Raw genomic sequence first — 21,130 nt, forward strand, 5'->3', positions numbered from 1 at the left:
TCTGTTCTTGATCCAGCTGGGATCTCCCGCTCCCATAGGCTCTCTTTCCCTTGACCCTTGCCCTTCATTACCCCCACTCATGTCCAGGCTGTTCATGTAGATCTCATCCATTTCTCCATCATTGGGTGATCCCCGTGTCTTTCTTGGGGTCCTGTTTTCCAGGTAGCCTCCCTGGTGATGTGAGTAGCAGTCCAGTCATCCTTGTTCCACATCTAGTATCCTCCTATGAGTGAGTACATACCATGTTTGTCTTTCTGAGTCTGGGTTACCTCACTCAGGATGATTTTTTTCTAGATCCATCCATTTGCCTGCAAACTTCATGATGTCATTGTCTTTCTCTGCTGAGTAGTATTCCATTGTGTATATGTACCACATTTTACTTATCCATTCTTCAGTTGAAGGGCATCTAGGTTGTTTCCAGGTTCTGGCTATTTCAAACAATGCTGATACGAACATAGCTGAGCAAGTGCCCTTGTGGTATGATTGAGCGTTCCTTGGGTATATGCCCAAGAGTGGTATAGCTGGATCTTGGGGGAGATTGATTCCCAATTTTCTAAGAAAGTGCCATATTGATTTCCAAAGTGGTTGTACAAGCTTGCATTCCCACCAGCAGTGGAGGAGAGTTCCCCTAGCTCCACATCCTCTCCAGCATAAGGTGTCTTCAGTGTTTTTGATCTTAGCCATCTGACAGGCATAAAGTGGTATCTCAGAGTTGTTTTGATTTGCATTTCCCTGATAATTAGGGATGTTGAGCAATTCCTTAAATGTCTTTCAGCCATTTGAGTTTCCTCTGTTGAGAATTCTCTGTTTAGTTCTATAGCCCATTTCTTAATTGGACTCTTGGGCATTTTGATGCCTCATTTCTTGAGTTCCTTATATATTCTGGATATCAGTCCTCTGTCAGATGTGGGGTTGGTGAAGACCTTTTCCCATTCTTTAGGCTGTCACTTTGCCTTTTTGACTGTATCCTTTGCTCTACAAAAGCTTCTCACTTTCAGGAGGTCTCATTGATTGATTGTTTCTCTCAGTGTCTGAGCTACTGGTGTTATATTTAGAAAGTGATCTCCTATGCCAATGAGTTCAAGACTACTTCCTACTTTCTCTTCTAGCAGGTTCATAGTAGCTGGATTTATGTTGAGGTCTTTGATCCACTTGGACTTAAGTTTTGTGCACAGTGATAGATACTGATCTATTTGCAGCCTTCTACACGTTAATATCCAGTTATGCCAGCACCATTTGTTGAAGATGCTTTCTTTTTTTCCATTGTACACTTTTGGCTTATTTGTCAAAAATTATATGTTCATAGGTTTGTGGATTAATGTCAGGGTCTTCAATTCGATTCCATTGGTCTACATGTCAGTTTTTATGCCAGTACCAAGCTGTTTTTATTACTGTAGCTCTATAGTAGAGCTTGAAGTCAGGGATCGTGATGCCTCTAGAGGTTGTTTTATTGTACAGGATTCTTTTGGCTATCCTGGGTTTTTTGTTTTTCCATATGAAGTTGAGTATTTTTTTTTTTTTTTTTTTTTTTTTGGTTTTTCGAGACAGGGTTTCCCTGTGTAGCTTTGCGCCTTTCCTGGGACTCACTTGGTAGTCCAGGCTGGCCTCGAACTCACAGAGATCCGCCTGGCTCTGCCTCCCGAGTGCTGGGATTAAAGGCGTGCGCCACCACCGCCCGGCCGAGTATTATTCTTTCCAGGTCTGTGAAGAATTGTGTTGGTATTTTGATGGGGATTGCATTGAATCTGCAGATTGCTTTTGGTAAAATTGCCATTTTTACTGTTAGTCCTGCCTATCCATGAGCATGAGAGATCTTTCCATTTTCTGACATCTTCTTCAATTTCTTTTTTCAGGGACTTAAAGTTCTTGTCATATGGGTCCTTCACTTGCTTGCTTTGTGTCACCCCAAGGTATTTTTATGTCATTTATGGCTATTGTAAAGGGTGATGTATCTCTGATTTCCTTCTCAGCCTGTTTGTCAATTATATATCGGAGGGCTAGTGATTTTTTTGAGTTGATCTTGTATCCTGCTATGTTGCTGAAGGTGTTTAAAAGCTGTATCAGTTCCCTGGTTGAATCTTTGGGGTCACTCAAGTATACAATCATGTCATCTGCAAATAGGGAAAGCTTGACTACTTCCTTTCCAATTTGTATCCCCTTAATGTCCTTATGTTGTCTTATTGCTCTGGCTAGAACTTCAAGTACTCTATTGAATAAGTATGGGGAGAGCAGACAGCCTTCCTCGTTCCTGATTTTAGTGGAATTGCTTTGAGTTTCTCTCCATTTAATTTGATGTTGGCCGTTGGCTTGCTGTAAACTGCCTTTATTATGTTTAGGTATGTTCTTTGTATTCCTGATCTCTAAGACTTTTATCATAAAGGGGTGTTGGATTTTGTCAAATGCCTTTTCAGCATCTAATGAAATGATCATGTGGTTTTTTTTCTTTCAGTTTGTTTATATGGTATATTATATTGACAGATTTTGTTGAACCATCCTTGAATCTCTGGGATAAAGTCTACTTGATTATGGTGGTTAATTTTTCTGCAGTATTTCTCATTTTTATTGGATTATTTTTTCATACTCTGTCTTAACTTTATTTCATTCAATTATCTGCAATTTTTTGAATTTGTGTTGGAATTTATTCGTGCCTTCTTTGCCTCACTGGTCATTCTTACAATAATCCTTTTGAATTCTTTGTCTGAAATTGCATCTAATTTGCTTCTACAGATCCTTTACTGTGGAATTGGTAAGTTTTGGAGAAGTCATATTGTCTTTTTTTTTTAATTTCTTGTGTTTGTGCAATGAAACTTATACATCTTGGATATGGTATTTGGTTGGATTTAAAAAAAATTCATCCATTTTTTTCTTTAAGTCAAAGTATTTGCAATGTTTTATATGTGACTAGGTTGCAATAGTGATTATGCACTGTTTTTCTCTATTGGGCCAAGGGTTTGTAGCTCAATAATCAAGCCTTTATCACTATAGGTTCTTGTTTTTTGTTGTTTTTTTGAGACAGGGTTTCTCTGTGTAGCTTTGCGCCTTTCCTGGAACTCGCTTGGTAGACCAGGCTGGCCTCAAACTCACAGAGATCTGCCTGCCTCTCACTACAGGTTCAGGGTATTACACTCACACTCTAGTACAACTCTGAGAGTAGAGTAGTATCTCAGAAGCATATACAAGTGATGGATAGACCCACTATGACAACATAGGAATAGCTAAGTAGAAACAATGACCCCTTCAACTCCAATACATTTCAGGGAGTAGAGGAACAAAAATACTACAGTGTGTACTAAAATGCCAGTTGCTAAGGGTTAGAATGTAACAAAAATAAGCAGATCAGTAAGAGGAGCAATTTAGTATTTGAGCAACAGAGATAATAAACAAGAGAGAAAAGTGGAAAGTGAGAACAATAAAGACAAAGGACTGGGATAAGGCAGCTAGAAGTGAACGTAGAACGAAAAGAGAGAGAGAGAGAGAGAAAGAGGTAAAGAAATTTAGTAAGCCAACTTAAAACAACCCCAGCTCTTGGCACGCTGGGGCAGGGAGACATCAACCTCAAGCCAACCTTGTTCTATGGGAAAACCTATCTCCAAACCCAACCTGGAACAGGGCAGGACAAAGCTGGTCCACAAAGTTGAAATGAGATCTTAAGTATATAAAAGTGAAAGAGAGAAAAATAGGAAGTGTTACAGAGTCTGTTTCTTGGTGGCCCCTAAAGTAGCCAGTGGTGCAGCTTGTTTCTTTGTGGTTACTTTTGTCCAATGAGGACATAACATTTGTGGTATAACATTTCCTATGTTGAATTTTGTGTTGTTTGCTCCACAACCAAAGGGTGTGGTTAGTGGAACAAGTGATAAGTACTATAACTTCAGGGGTTTTTCTGTCTCTACATCATGTTAGAGCTGTTGGCAACCTTTCTATTGGGTACCTAAGACTCAGTCTCTTATAGTACTTGCCAGCATTTGTCCCTCTTCTGGGGGAGCTGGTGAATCCCAGAACACACTCCAGTCTCTAGTATGGACCAGATTTTCACAAGAAATGCTCAATGGTTCTGACTGAAAGCTTTTCTTTATAATCAGTAGAATCCTGCAGGCCAGGTCTTAGAGTACAGGCTTCTAATACTTTCCCTAGGTTCTCAGAGTGGGCTGCAAAGGGAGGCACCTTTGCCTCTAGAGCCACTGACTCAGCAGGGATATTTTTAAAAAATGCCTTCTTGCCTCTGCTTTAGTTGTGTGCCTAAAACCTAAGATTTTCTTTGGGAACCTCCTTGCCCCCCAATTGCTGTCTGCTTGGATGGAAAATCTGCTTAGTGATACATCCAGTGTTTGTTTTTCTTTTTGGAGACAAGAGTTTCACGAAGCCCAGGCTGTCCTCAAATTCACTATGTAGCTGTATTAGTTAGGGTTTCGATTGCTGTGATAAAACACTATCGCCAAAAACAACTTGGGGAGGAAAGAGTTCATTTGACTTACTCTTTCAAAACAGCACTATTTATCATTTTAGGAAGCCAGGACAGGAACTCAAATAGGGCAGGAACCCTATAGCAGGAGCTGAGTCAGAGGCCATGGAGGGGTGCTGCTTCTTGGCTTGTTTCTCATCGCTTGCTCAGCCTGTTTTCTTATAGAACCCAGGGCCACCAGCCCAGGGATGGCACCACCCACAATGGGCTGAACCCTCCCACATCATTAACTAATTAAGAAAATGACCTACAATAGTGGTTTCAACCTTCCTAATGCTTTGACCCTTTAATTCCTCATGTTGTAGTGACCCCAACCATAAAATTATTTTCATTGTTACTTCACAATTGTAATTTTGCTATTTATGACTCATAATGTAAATATCTGATGTGCGATCCCTGGCAAAGGGTCATTAGAACCCCCAAAGGGGTGGTGACCCAGAGGTTGAGAAGAACAGCTCTATGGGTTTGTCTACATTCTGATCCTATGGAGGCATTATCTTTTTTTTTTTTTTTTTTTTTGTTTTGTTTTTCAAGACAGGGTTTCTCTGTGTAGCTTTGCGCCTTTCCTGGAGCTCACTTGGTAGCCCAGGCTGGCCTCGAACTCACAGAGATCCGCCTGCCTCTGCCTCCCAAGTGCTGGGATTAAAGGCGTGAGCCACCAACGCCCGGCAAAAAATAAAGCCTCATGTGATTTTTTTTTTTTTTGTTTTTTTTTTTGTTTTTCGAGACAGGGTTTCTCTGTGTAGCTTTGCACCTTTTCCTGGAACTCACTTGGTAGCCCAGGCTGGCCTCGAACTCACAGAGATCCGCCTGCCTCTGCCTCCCAAGTGCTGGGATTAAAGGCGTGCGCCACCACCGCCCGGCTTTTTTTTTTTTTTATTAAGTTTTTTCATTTATTTAAGTCCTGACCACAGTTTCCCCTCTCTCGTCTCCTCCTGTCTCCCCTTTGCCCTCCTCCTGCTATTCACTCCGCCTCTGTTTCTGTTCAGAAAGGGGCAAGCTTCCCATGGGTGTCAACAAAGCATGGCATATCAAGCTGAGGTAGGATTAAGGCAAGGGGTGGGGGACTGTGGAATAGGTTCCCAAAAGCCAGCTCAAGCATTAGGGACAGGCCCTGATCCCACTCCTAGGAGTCCCCAAAACAGACCAAGCTACATATCTATCACACATATGTAGAGGGCCTAGGTTGGTTCTATATAGGCTCCCTTAGCTGTCAGTCCAGAGTCTCATATGAGCCCAGGTTAATTGTTTCTGTGGGTTCCCTTGATGACCTTGACTACCCCTGGTTCGTACAATCCTTCCTTCCTCCCTCTCTTCAGCAGGATTCCTGGAGCTCAGCCCAGTGCTTGGCTGTGGGTCTCTGCCATTTGTTTCCACTGGTTACTGGATGAAGGTTCTCTGATGGCAAGTAAGGTAGTCTACAATCTCATTACAGGAGATGGTCAGTTCAGGCACCCTCTCCACTATTTAGAAGTCTTAAGCTGGGGTCAGCCCTGTGGATTCCTGGCACCAGGTTTCTTCCTAACCCCCAAATGTCTCCTTCTATGAAGACATCTCTTTCATTACTCTCCCCTGTCCTCTCCTCACCCCCTCAACCTGATCCCTCCCTCATGTTCCCACTCCCTCACTCCCAGTTTCCTGAGATCTCTTCTATTTCCCCCTCCCTGGGAAATCCAAGATATGATAGTATACACAAGTGACCCCACAAATTCTACCAGGGAGCTCCTACTGCTGATAAACACCTTCAGTGATGTGGCTGGATACAAGATTAACTAAAAAAACAAAACAAAAAAAATCAATAGCCCTCCTATATACAAATAATAAATGCGCTGAGAATGAAGTCAGGAAAGCAACACTCTTTACAATAGCCACAAATAATATAAAATATCTTGGGGTAACTCTAACCAAACAAGTAAAAAGCCTGTATGACAAGAACTTCAAGTCTCTGAAGAAAGAAATTGAAGAAGATATCAGAAGATGGAAAGATCTCTCATGTTCATGGATCAGTAGAATTAACATAGTAAAAAATGGCAGTCTTACCAAAAGCATTCTACAGATTCAATGCAATTCCCCTCAGAATCCCAACATAATTCTTTACAGACCTCAAAAGAACAATACTCAATTTCATATGAAAAAACAAAAAACCCAGGATAGCCAAAACAATCCTGTACAATAACCAAACTTCTGGAGGTATCACCATCCCTGATTTCAAGTTCTACTACAGAGATATAGTAATAAAAATAGCTTGGTATTGGCATAAAAACAGACACATGGATCAATGGAATCGAATTGAAGACCCTCATATAAACCCACACACCTATGAACACCTGATTTTTGACATAGAAGCCAAAATTATACAATAGAGGCAATTTTCTTAACTGAGGTTCAGATGATTTTAGCTTGTGTCAAGTTGACATCAAACTGTCCAGCACAGTAGTCAAGGATAACCTTGATAAAAGGTCCTCCTGCTTTCCCTCCCCAGTGCTACCTTACAGATGTACACCACCACGCATGGCTGATCTTGCTTGAGTTGCCTGTGGAGCTTTTATCACCCCCACCACCTCTCCCTTTCTGAGGCACATGTAACGCTACACACTGGTGTCTCACATGTGCAGGAAGACTGTGAGTTTGAAGTCAGGTGGCCAATTTTAAAAAGATTTCATCTAAGAAGAATATCAACTAAGCAACAAATCAAAATTTCATAGCTCTACATTTTATGTTCATGTTCTGTTTCAAATTAATCCTTATTTTCTAATGTACAGTCAGTATCCATATAGACATTTGGTTATTCCAATATTATTATTTTTATTTTGGCTTTTTGGGACAGGGTTTCTCTGTGTAGTCCTGGCTATCCTGGAACTCACTCTGTAGACCAGTCTAGCCTCGAACTCACAGAGATCCACCTGCCTCTGCCTCCTGAATGCTGGGATTAAAGGCATGCGCTACCAACAAGCTTCCAAACTATTTGTAAAGACACAAAACCATTTATCTCCCTATTTTATCATTTCAATGTGTTTGCGAAAAATGCCATAAATATGGGTCTACTTATGATTGTTCTTTTTCACTGACCTAGCATTGATGCTTTATCTTGATTAACCTGGGTTGTTATGTTTTAAAATTCTCCAAATTTGTTCCTTTATTGAGTGTGTAAATCTAAGTCTATAGTACTTCCACAGAAATTTAAGAATCAGTTTGCTAACTTCTAAAAGAGGGCAGCTACAATTTTGACTTAGATTGCATTTAATACATAGTTCATTTGTAGAGGGATAAATGACATCTTAATAACACTGTCTTCTACATCTCTTGAGTCTTTACTTTTAATGATTAAGTAATTTAAACAGTCATTTTTGTTAGTTTCGTTATTTTTTATATTTGATCTTTTATTTAGTATTTTAACTGTTATTTATGCATGTTAGATAAGTAAATATAGTCTTAGGGGGAAGTCTAAGTTTGTCATTGGTTGGTGTTGAAACTGGATCATGCTCATGGTTTTGGACCATTTTACAACTGTGAGCTCATGTTTTATTGAACTTGATCTGGGGAATCCTGATTGCTTAAATAGGGGATACATTACTTAAAGAAAGATGTATAATTGCTTCTCCTGGCATGCTACTAAGTGGGGATTACTTCTTATTTTCAGTGTTTCTATCTCAATGTAAAATTTTAAGGTTTAATCAGCTGTCCAAGCCTTAAAGAGACCAAGGTATAAGTGTGGTCAAAAACCTGCTGATTCAGGGGTTGAAGAGATGGCTTAGTGGTTAAGGGCACTGGCTGATCTTCCATAGATCCAAGGATCAATTTCCAGCTCCCATATGGTAGCTCATTGTCTGTAACTCCAGTTCCAGGAAACTGGCACCCTCACTGACATACATACAGGCAAAACACCAATGCACATAGAAATAAGTCTTTACAAAAACCTTTTTAAAAATCGTGCTGATGCTTAAGGCTTGGTTCATTCTATTTGCTCTTTTCTTAAGAGTACAGGAGAAACTATATTTAGAGAATCTGTCTTCTTCTTGAGAACCATGTATCAAAATTATGATTTATGTTTATTTGAAAAATTTCAATGTCTTTTTCTCAAAGCATGGAGTTAAACATAATGAGAGAAATGGAGAACTTCATTGGGTTTTCAAATCATAATTTATTGTTAAAAGATAGTCGCTAAGATCTAGACATAATAAAAAGCTTTAAATGGAGGTTCAATTCATGATTTTTGACCCCTTGTTTTGAAAATATGATCCATTTTTTGAAATGAGATGTTATGTAGGAATTAATCACACCCTGTATAAAACAGTACTGTGAAAAATTATCTTGGCTTTGAAAGAGCCTGATAAACAAAGTAGTTGTTTTGCAGTACTGATGTTCCTTTTGGTTTTCCCTTGAGGGCAAGAAAGAGACTAACTTCTAGGTCATGAAAAGAAAGATTACTAAGTGTTTGAATCACTAACTAAAAATTAGTTCATTTAGTTAATATTTCTTTCTTAAAAATATCAACACAGATGTTTGGCCTGCTTTTAAATTCTATGCTTTTGTAAAGGGTAATAATAATGTCATGTTAAATCCCTTTATGCAATTCCAACAGAGACACCAATAAACCCCAAGTTGTAAATAAAGAACTCATTCACACAAGGACAGTACATGTAGGCCCATTTGTAACCACAAAGAATGCTTATATGATGGCAAACAATGGTAGGAACATTGATAAACACAGGGACTATGCTTATGTGCATCTGAAATGTTGACTTATTTAAGTACTTATGTAAGTAAGGTGTATTTGAAAGAAACAAAAATTATGATTGTACTTTCTATTTTTCAGAAAGATGAGTATTCAAAGAACAAAAAAAATGTAGTTCAGCTTCCTATAGGTCTGTAAATGACATGATTAATTGTATATGTTCTAGTATGTGTTTTAGATTAAGTTTAGACAAGACCTTAAAACATAATCTTAAAATGTGAAGCTTAAAGTTTTGAAACTTTAGTCCATAAATGGCATAGAAAACACTGATAGAAAAAAACTTCCAATACAGTTTTTGTAGCTTTAATATCAGTCATTAGGAAGTTGGGAAACTGTCTAACTTTAGGGCTTCTGAACATCTTGATTTGTCAATCCTACTTCTTTGGTCTGAAATTTATCGATAGAAAAAATTACTATAACAAAGTAACAAAGAATATGTGGGCTTTTTGAAGAGAAAATTTAGTATGGTTTATTCTTTTCATAAGGGTGCACAAAGTTTATTTTCTGTAAAATAATTTTTAATTATAAAAGATATGCTCTTATTATGTGTAATTAAAAGAATTTAAATTATAAATCAAAACTATTAGAATCCATGCCAGAAAAGTATACTATTAATGACTTAGTGTAAATATCTTTCCAGACTTATAATCAATATATGTACACATGTATGTAATTACAGATTAAAAAAAAAATCACATACCCTACCTCTAATATATAACACAAGTGTTTCCATACCAGTATATATGTAGATTGACACATTTCTATTTAGAGTTGAACAGTCTTTCAAAGACACAGCTATTAAATAAATCAATATCAAAATGATAACTATTGGGAGTTTTGAAATTCCACAGGGCCTCCTGCATGCTAGGGGTGTTCTATCACTGAACTAGAGCCCCATCCCCACAGCCATATCTTGATTTTGATTTTCTTTGTGGTTTTACCACCTGTGTTAAGATCACTAAGTTAAATATTTCTAGATACTATATGCTTTTGATTTTTTAAATGTAGAACCATATTGTAATTAAGCTGTCTTACACAAAGTATCTTAAGAGTCAACCATATTGTTACCTGTAGCTGCAATCTGTTCATTTTCTCTACTGAATAATACTCTACAGAAAGAAAATTTACCTATTTATATATTCATTCTATCACTGACAAGTTTCAGTTTTCCTACTATTTAAGATCTACTTTATTTTTAATTATATGTCTAGTGGGGGGTTATGTGCACATATGAATTTTGGTGCTCACAGAATACAGAAGAGAGAGTTGGAGTCTCTGAAGCTGGAGTTTTAAGCCACCTGATTTGAGTGCTGAGAAGCGAACCCAAGTCCTCTACAAGCTATTAACCACTGAGCCACCTCTCCAGGCCCAAGTGTTTCTGTTATTTTAAATAATGCTGCAATGAACATTTTTGTGCATATCTGGAATGAAATTCTAGTAGAATTATTGTATATAGGGTAAACATTAGAGTCAAATAGTTGTTTTCACTGTATCTAATGTAAACATTAAAATGAAGTTGTTTTAAAGAAGTATGTTGACCTTGAAGAAATCATTGTAGAAGACAGTGATTGTTCTCTGTTATCTACAGTTATTTTTCTGAAGAAGCTTTACAGCCTTTGCAGGACTTTGGTCACAACATGGTCCTGGCACACCTGGAGTGTCTTGCATTATTAGGTACTGCAAACAGTACACAATAAGGACTAAAGTTATAGGAGTGTGATGTTTTTCTTCATGAAACATATAGATTAGACCAGGGGCTTTGGTATGAGGAACTTGTTTTACCCCCCCACCCCCCCAAAAAAAAAAACAAAAACAAAAACCCAACTTTTGTGTAACAATCAATAAATATGCTTCTGCATGGCTGGTCGAAGTTCATTCATCAAGGCTGAACCTCCCTGTTGCCACAGAGCCTGAATTACTTCTGGAGTGACCCTCTTCTTTTAATTGTGCTATGTAACTCAGAACACTGACACACATCTCTCTTGGTGTATATAGGCAAGAGAACATCTAGTGGAATATCTGGGTCCTAGAATATGATTCATATGCAGCGTTACAAGGTAATGACAAATTACCTTCTTTTCTAATATCTTATTAATCATAACTTACAAAGTTTGCTTTTTTAATTTTACATTTTCATACAAGTATATATTGTATGTTAACTATATTCCCTCAAACTATTTTCTTTTCTTTTCATGCCCTTCCCTTCCCATAAGACCTCCATGTTCCCCTATGCTGGGAGATGTCTTTCTGTATGCTGTGAATATGTGTTGTTCCCATTGGTTAATAGATTGACTGCTTTGGCCTGTGGCAAGGCAGCTCATAGGCAGGTGGGAAATCCAGGACAGAGATAGAAAAAGGAGAGGCACAGGAGAGAAGAGACACCAGCTGCTGCCAGAAGCAAGATGTGAAAGTACCGGTAAGCCATGGCCATGTGGCAACTTATAGATTAATAGAAATGGGTTAAGTCATAGGAGCTAGCTAACGAGAAGCCTGAAGCATTAGGCCATACAGTTTGTAAATAATATAAGCCTCTGTGTGTTTACTTGTCTGAGGGGCTGTGGGATTGGTGGGACACAGGATAACTTCTGGCTACACCCCTAGACAGTATTGTTTCTAATTTCCTATTATATATACAGACATAAGTTTATCTATATAAAATCTAGGAACCACAAATGAGAGAAAACATATATTTGCTTTTATGAGAGTAATTTAATGCTTAATATGATTACAAGTGATTGGGATCCTTTTCAGAAAGTTCTTCCATAGGCTGATGTCTTGAAATGTGTTTCTCTACTTTGCCTTCTATAAATTTCAGAGTTAGAGACAAGGATTCAGTTTCATTCTTGTACATGTGGATATCTAGCTTTCCCAGCATCCCTCATTGAAGAGGCAGCTTCCCCCACAATGTGTGTTTTTGGCATCTTTGTCAAAAATCATATGGTAATATCTGAGTTTATATTTGGTTATGCTATCTTATCCCACTGATTTACATGTCTGTTTCTATGCCAGTGCCATGGTGCTTTTGTCATTATGGCTCTGCAGTATAACTTGAGACCAGGTCTGATAATACCTCTAGTATTACTGGTTTTTCTCAGGATTGCCTTGGCTATCCGGGATCTTCTGTGCTTCTATAGAGTTTTATGATTTTCCTTCTATTTTTGTGAAAAATGGAGGAATTTAGGTGGGGACCACATTGAACCTTGAGATTGTTTTTGGCAAGATAGTTGTCACACTATCAATTCAAGAGCATGGTGGTCTTTTCATCTTCTAGTGTCTTCAATTTCTTCAGTGTTTTAAAGTTTTCACCGTAGAAGTCTTTCACTTCCTTTATTAGGTTTATTCTAAGGTATCTCATTTTTTGAGGCAATTGCTTACAAATGTTCTTAAGGGATTTACTAGTTTATACATTGACAGCATAGTTTATAAGTTATGTAACCTTATCACCACTTGTGCACTTCTTCAATTACAGGAATAGATTTTCTTCTTTAGACCACTTTTTTTTTCTTTTTCTTGTGTTTTTGTTTTTCACCTGTTAGTTTTTTAAGACAGAGTTTCTCTGTGTAGGTAGGCCTAGCTGTCCTAGAACTAACCAGGCTGGTCTCAAACTCAGAGAGATCTGCCTGCCTCTGCCTCCTGAGTGCTGAGGTCAAAAGTGTGCGCCACCACTGCCTGGCCTAGCCCATCTTTTTATACACTTATTAATTGGATAGTTTTCTTTACATGTTTTCCCCATTTAAAAATTAGGTTGTCTTAAAAAAATCTACAGATGTTATTACAATTAAGATACAAATTTGTTGGCAATTATATGCTTTACACACATCTATCAGTCTGAGGTTAGTATTTTCATGATTCTGTATTTTTATAGATGGTCTCACTGTGTAGTGCTGGACTGTCTCTAACTCCAGACCTCTTGTGTTAGCCTTCCCCGCATAGGATGAGGTGGTGTGCTACTATTTCTGGCCTGTGTTGTCACTCTCTCTAGCCTTTATTTATTTGATGAAAAGAAGTGGGAAATTTTAACGTAGTCAAATCTTTTAAGATTGGCACTGTTGGTGACTTAAATAAATCTTGCTCTACCCCATGTGAAACTGATATTGTGTAGTGTGAGGGTGTATACTTTTTGTGTTGGTATTTTTTCTTTTTCTTTTTTCCAAAATAGGGTCTCATTATGTATCTCTGGCTGTCCTAGTACTCACTTTATGTAGACCAGGCTACCTCAAACTCACAGGCATCTGCCTGCCTCTGCCTCCCAAGTACTGGAACTAAAGTTATATGCCACTATGCCTGGCACATGTTGAAGGTATATTATGTGTATGTGGTCATCCACAAGTCCCACAATTACTTACGGAGTTGATCATAATTCTGCCACTGTTCTAAAATGCCATTTTCCCATAAAGCACATTTCAATATGAGTGTGCATCTTTGGGCTCTTTCTTCTGTTCTATTGGTCAATGTGAATATAACTTTGCCATTTTATATTATCTAATTATTTGAGAGCTGACAAGGCAAGTCTCCATGACTTGTTCTTTTTCTTATTAGAATAAGGTTGGTATTTACAGAGGATTTTGATCTTCTGCTTGGATTTTTGACAGGAACTACATCACTACCAGAGATTATTTTGAGAACTGTCTGTGATCATATACTGTACTTTCTCATTTATTTAGCTTTCTTTCATCTACAAATTTTATTACCAATCATATCCTGTGGTTCTTGTTTCCACTACACTATACTTTACATGTATTTTATTTATATCACTTGGCATTCAATAATTCTCAATATTTAAAGAGAACAGGATGACAGCCAACAAGGAACCCATATTACTTCTTCTAATTTGAGTCTTCATTATTTTATAGGAATGTTATTTCTGTAAGATCATATACCTATTCTGAAGCCCATAGGAGACTGCTTCTTATAATTCAGTCTTTTATCATTGGATTATTCATCATTAACTGTTCTCTGCTTTGACAGTACAACTAAAAACTGATTGAGGAGTGACATGACTATAGGATTTTGTAATATATGACTCTATGCCTTTAAGATATTGCTCATATTACAAAATCATCATAGTAACACAGTACTTGTCTAGAGAAAAGAAAGAAAGAACAAAGAAGTGAGCATTTACATCAATTAGTGAGCAAGCGATTCAATGATCATATCTTCATTAGCCACACCAGCCTCAAGACATTTATATTTCAGGAAAAAAGGTATTTCTAAAATCACTCAAGATTACCTGCAGAGTACAATTCATCATCCTTATTATGTAGTCAAACTGCTGATGATCCAATATTGCCCGGTTCTGCTGGACATGCAAACCCAGTTCATCAGTGAGACACTGTCTTGCTGCTTTTCCTTTAAGGGCCCTTAAGGCAGCAGGAAGGGTCTGAGGACAAGAGAAGTCCAAGTGACCAAATGTACCTTCAAGCAACCACACTGAAAATTCAAGAACATCCTGTCAAGTATTTAACACAGTTCCTAGAATTGAATTCCTAGGAAACAGGTGATTCACTGCTAAGACCGATTTGTAATTATATGTTCGTTTGTAAGATAGCAAAAAAAAAAAAAAAAACAAGTACAAGTAGCTTATAATGTAGGTTGAGAAAACATTAAATTCACCCCACCCCAGACTTCATAGAACTTTAGTGGCTAAATAGACTGCTGCTTAGACCATGACTCAAAGCTATAGATATTTAGGTCTCTTTAGATATATTCATTAAAGCTCTCATTATAAGAATATTAAGAAATGGCTCCTCTAATTCACCATATACAGTCTGTTCATTTGCATATAGTATTAAAGAGCTTATTTAATTTGGAGAACATAAAAAAAAGGAAGGTACAAATTAGCAAGAAAAGAAAAAGTATTAGAGCAGGAGGGCCTACCAACACAGGAGCAGATATAAACACAGCATGCAAAGCCTGGTATGATGGCATCACCTGGATTCAGAGGGGCTGAGGAAAGAGGGTCAGTAAAACAAGGCCAATCTAGACTACTATCCAGGGAGACATCGTCTCAAAAATCTAAAACCAAAACAAACCAAACTAAGAAAGAAACAGCATGCAAAAGCTGAAGGCAAGAGAAACAAATAGAAAACCTGCTCCATTTGGAGATAGATATATCTATCTCCAAACCATACCAATCAATCAACAAATAAATGACTAACAAAAACATGAAAAAGTGAGAAATGATGGGTTATTCAGTATAGTAGCAAGCAACTGTACATGTTTACCAACCCCTTGTAGCAGATGTTCAGAACTGTGATCATGAGTCACCAAGCAAAGGCTATGTTATGTTTAGCATGTTTCATTGAAGAAAGCAAGAAAACCCAAAGAGGCACGTTTAAATTGTAGTATCAGTTTCTAGTATGCTCTAGACAATTTAACTAGATTCCTTAGGAAAAAAAAAAGAGAAGAAATTATATATAAAATAAAGTATGTGAAAAAAGGTTTAAAGAATCGTGCTTTAAAATAGGAGAGAAAGTGGCTAGAGAGATGGCTCAGCTGTTAATGTGTATTTTGCAGAAGATACAAGTTCAGTTCCAAGCACCCACATCAAATGACTCATCACACTCTAACTCCAGCTTCTGGGGTTCTGATGCCATGGTCTCTACAGGCACCTCTGCACTACTCATGTGTATATAGCGATCTCTCTCTCTCTCTCTCTCTCTCTCTCTCTCTCACACACACACACACACACACACACACACACACACACACACACAATTTAAAATGATAATATTAAATCTTTATAACAACTACAGAGAAAAACTGACTACCAAATTCTCTTGTGGGCAGAGGCTTGAACTAGTCTTAAATTTTGGACACTATTCATTTAAAATGGCTTAAAAAGACAAAAGAGAATTAGAGAACAGGTCACTTGCCAACTTCAAAATGTAATTCTAAAGGGAAAATATTAAATAGAAAAATGTTATTTTATTACCTTCTCAGTCTCCAAAGTTTTATTTTCAAATATGAATGAGATGCAGTTTCTAACAACTTCCAGTCTCTGTGCACTGTTGAAAACTGTTATCACTTTATCCATTATTGAAACTAGTGGAAGAATATAAAGAAAACACAAATAAATTAAAACTACATAAATTATACACTGACTAGTCTAATCTTTTAAATCCTGGGCAAAATTAAAATAACAAATGCCATGTAATAAGAAAAAATACTATATGTTGGTCATGGTAATAATCTTAAAGTGACTAAGTTTTCCCTTTGGAGGATACAACTTAGTTCACATTTCATAACAATGAAGAGGCAAATTAATCAGTATAACACTTGCAAATATATATTCATCTAACAAATCAACTTCGAGATATACCCAGAATGCTAAGCTAGAGCTAAAATGGGAAAGAGCTCCACAGTCATGAGATTTTAATACATCTCCTTCAACTGCTAGGGAAGAAGAGATGAGATTCAGTTTAAAAAAAAAAAAAAAAAAAAGACAGTCCATAGCCTCAACTCTTCCTCTCAGTCTCATATTGAACTTGAACTTGAAGAGGTGAGCCCAGTCTTAAAATATTTTAGAGGGCCATGATCCAAAGGAACCAGAACAGTTGAGAAAGCTGTTTATTGGTGGTCTGGGCTTTGAAACTACAGATGATAGCTTAAGAGAACATTTTGAGAAATGGGGCACACTTACAGACTGCGTGTTAATGAGAGATCTTAAACAAAATGTTCCAGGGGCTTTGGTTTTGTGACCTACTCTTGTACAATGTGTGCTCGGCCACACAAGGTTGATGGGTGAGTGGTGGAATTAAGAGAGTTGTGTCTAGAGAGGATTCTGTAAAGCCTGGTGCCCATTTAACATTTAACGGTGAAGAAAATGTTTGTTGGTAGAATTAAAGAAGATACAGAAAAATATAATCTGAGAGACCACTTTGAAAGGTATGGCAAGACCGAAACACAGAAATTAGGGAAGGCAGGCAGAGTGGGAAAAAAAAGAGAGGATTTGCTTTTGTAATTTTGATGATCATGACAGTTGATAAAATTATTGTTCACAAATACCACACTATTAGTGGACATAATTGTGAAGTGAAAAAGGCCCTTTCTAAACAAGAGATGCAGTCTGCTAAATCACAGAGAGATCATGGAGGTGGATCTGGCAACTTTATGGGTTGTGGAGGAAACTCTGGAGGTGGTAGAGGTAATTTGGTTGTGGTGAAAACTTTGGTGGAAGAGGAAGCTATGGTGGTGGAGGTGGCGGCAGCAGAGGTAGTGGTGGTAATGGTAGATAAATGGATTTGAAGGTGATGGTGGCAACTACACTGGTGGTCATTGTTACAGTAGTAGAGGAGGCTATGGTAGTGTTGGACCAGGATGTGGAAACCAAGGTGGTGGATCTGGTGGTGGAGGAAGAGGATATGATGGTTGCAATGAAGGAGGAAATTCTGGTAGAGGTAACTGTGGAGGTTGTGGAAACTATAATGACTTGCTCAGGCAGTCCCTATCATGATGGCTATGAATCTGGTGGTGGAAGTGGTGGATATGGTAGCAGAAGACTTTAAAAAAAAAAAAAAACCAGTAGAAAAGGGCTCCAGTTTTTAGCAGGAGAGAATAAGGAGTTGTCAGGAAAGTGGCAGGTTACTTCAAGACAGTTGTTCCAAACATATTATAGGAACTGTAAAAATCTGCCAATAAAGGAATGATAATCCAGTCAGAAAAATTACTGCAGCTTAAACAGGAAACCCTTCTTGTTCAGGACTGTCATAGCTACAGTTTGCAAAAAGTGCAGCTATTGATTGCAATGTAGTATCAATTAAATACATTCCTGAGGTCTTTTATCTGTTGTAGCTTTGTCTTTTTCTTTTCATTACATTAGCTATATTGTCCTGTAAATTGTGATAGTAGTAACAGGAATAAAAAATTAAGTTAAAATTTTAATTAAAAAAAAAAGAAAAAAGAAAGACAGTCCACAAAGGAGGAGAATGTATTTACAAATCAGATATCAGGTAAGGGAGTCACTTAAAAACTACAGAAAATTCTAGTAATTCAGTAATAAATAGCTCAAATTAAAATTGGACACACCCTTTTATTTAAAGACAGGACTCACTATGTAGCCCTGGCTGCCCTGAAACTTGCTACATAGACCAGATTGGCCTCAAATTCAGAAATGGACCTGCGTCTGACTCTTGATTCCTGAGACTAAAGGTGTGTGCCACCATACACGACATCAGAGACATTAACAGAAGATGAAGAAAAGGCAACAAACATAAAAAGCTGCTGAGCATTCTGGTGCTGGGGGGTGTCACATTCTTGCCCATTGCTGGTAAAGTATAAGAAGGGCAACTGCTGTGGAAAGGAGGGTCAGTTCTTAAAAACACAGATATCAGATCCCACCCCCAGTTCCTTCCTGGGAATGTACTCAAGAGAACTGAAAACACATGTACACAAGAGTGTGCACCAGTGTTCACAGCAGCATTATTCATAAAAGCCCTGAAGCAGAACCGAATGTCTATCATTTCAGGAATGATTTAAAAAGGTCAAATGTATATTTTTCCCTTATTGTTGAATGTTATTTTCCCCTTACTGTTGAACATTATTCACCCACAAAAAGCAATGCCATACTGACATATGCTGCCATAAAAACGTTGAAAATATTATGCTAAACGAGTAAGTCAGTCACAAAAGAATACATGGTACAAAATTCCATTTATACAAATGCTCATAAAAGGCAAATTCACAAAGACAGGATGTAGATTACTCTCCAACCTGGAGAGAAGGTAGTTCTGGAAAGAAGTAGGAAATCATTGACAACAGGTACAGAAGAATGTTTTTAAATGGCTTAAGAAAATGTTCTCTAAACTAAACAGTGATAATGGTAGAGTTAACTGTGAGTTACTCAAAGTCACCACACTATATACTTCCAGGAGAACTTTTGATATGTGAACTACAGTTCAGTAAAGTGTTTTAAGAAAGAAATAGATTTTACAGTGGCAGCAGTCAGATAATTATCACTTTTTCTGAGAGGTAGTGTGGATGGAGTATCTGAGTGTTGGTAGTACTTTGATTCCAGTTCATGAGCTTGTTCATTTTATAAAATCATACGCTTCCTTTGCTGTGTCTTGTATTTTGATAAAAGGACACACAGCTTGTTTTTGCTCTTGTGGTTTTGAGACAGAGTCCCACTGTGTAGTCTAGGTGGGTGTTGTACTCCCTATATAGCCAAGTCTGGCCTAGAACTTGGAGTAATCCTGCTTTAGCTTCCTGCATGCTGGGGTTATAGAAATGTGCCACCACCCCATTTCATAAAAGATTTATTTTTGAAAGGAGCAAACATACACACACATCTCTCTCTCTCTCCTCTCTCTCTCTCTCTCTCTCTCTCTCTCTCTCTCTCTCTCTCACACACACACACACACACGCACGCACGCACGCACGCACGCACGCACACACACACACACACACACAAATACATACCAACAGGTGGACCTGCTGGCACCACACATTTCTTTTCTATTCTTGTAGCAGGAGGTGCATTCTGGTTCTTAGCAAGATTTTCCTGTATTAGTTCCTGAACCCGGGCTTCATTAATCTTTGGGAAAGGAAGAATATGAACTCTCAGGTGGGATCCTTCTGTTGGGCGTGGAACTTTCTGAAACGCCATATGGGGGTTTGGATTCTCCTGTAGCATCAGACACAAATGAAAGTATCCAAGTAAACATATTTAACATAACAGTGAAAAATAGGAAAAATAGAAGAGCACCGAGTTACACACTGGAATCAGGTGAGTGGTTATACATTCATATACATGCCAATATATATACAATACCAGAATCTCTGAGACAGCTGGTCTTCTTCCATGAATATGTCCCTTGCTTAGATTTTAGATCTGATTGCATTAATTATGTGAATACCTCAATGCTCAATCCTTGGCCCTTTACTCTATTAACACTTAAATCCCTTCGAGATCACTTCCAGTCATTTACTTCTTAATCATAAAGATATCAATGAGTCAATGTTCTTTTTTGAGGAGGGGTTGTTATTTTTGGTATTGTTTTGTGAGACAGGGTTTCTCTGTGTAGCCCTGGCTGTCCTATAACTCACTTGCAGACCAAGCTAGTTTTGAACTCATAGATCTGCCTGACTGTGCCTCCCAAGTGCTGGGATTAAAGGTGTGTGCCATTACTGCCTGGCTTGATTCAGTGTTCTTAATCTGAGTGTTCTCCAATTCTATAGTCTTCTTCTACAGTCTTCTTTTTAACTATCTACACAAAATATTTCCACTAAGATTTAAAATAACATCTTCAATTTAGATCTAAAATGTAGTCTATCTATAAATCTATTTTACTCAGTCTTGATCACTGCAGTGAATGGCATATATATATATATATATGGGATATATATATATATATCCCAATCATTTCTGTGGAAAGATTGGTCATCTTTAATCCCCTTTTCTAACAAACAATTATCCATTTCTCTTATGGACTTCATCTTCAGAGTACATTTATAATCTGACTATTTCTCAATTTAGTTAAGCCAAAAGCTCTTATATTATCCAGTATATCTAGTTCCCTTGGTTCTGCCCTTTTCCATCTTCCAACAGTGAAGATACTGACTTCATTAAAAACATGACATCTCACCACACAACCTTGCTCAGTGAAGTGGCCTCCTCAACAGAGTGAACCCCAAATTTATTAATGAGACTGCAAGATCTAGCCTTTCTATGCAACTATATGCTACATCCATTTGAGCCAGGGCTCACAGGCTTTCCTGTTCCTACCTTAATTCCTTGGCACACAACTGTTCCCTTGGTCCAGAATACTTCTCCATTCCCTCTGAATTTGTGTTTTTTATGTTCATCCTTTCTGGACACCTTACCAAAATTATATTGCCTCCCTTAATTCATCCATTACCTTCCTTTTCACATAGTATGGATTTTATTTATTGTTTAGCCTTGTCTTACTCAAAGGAAGCACAACAAAAGCAATGTT

General features: G+C 37.7%; 1 protein-coding gene across 8 annotated transcripts in view; it reads right to left on the reverse strand.

The window, feature by feature from the left end:
- Positions 1-21,130, reverse strand: part of Sbf2 (SET binding factor 2) — a 349,435-nt gene that overhangs the window by 110,096 nt on the left and 218,209 nt on the right. For all 8 annotated transcript variants that reach the window (XM_076550122.1, XM_076550109.1, XM_076550106.1 and 5 more), the window contains 3 exons: positions 19,614-19,818; positions 16,129-16,238; positions 14,425-14,574 (listed from right to left, as the gene is read on the reverse strand). In XM_076550122.1, coding sequence (XP_076406237.1) covers positions 14,425-14,574; positions 16,129-16,238; positions 19,614-19,818 — 465 coding nt within the window. The remainder of the gene's footprint in view (positions 1-14,424; positions 14,575-16,128; positions 16,239-19,613; positions 19,819-21,130) is intronic.

This window comes from Peromyscus maniculatus, chromosome 1 (genome assembly GCF_049852395.1).
Source record: "Peromyscus maniculatus bairdii isolate BWxNUB_F1_BW_parent chromosome 1, HU_Pman_BW_mat_3.1, whole genome shotgun sequence".
Classification (NCBI taxonomy): Eukaryota; Metazoa; Chordata; class Mammalia; order Rodentia; family Cricetidae; genus Peromyscus; species Peromyscus maniculatus.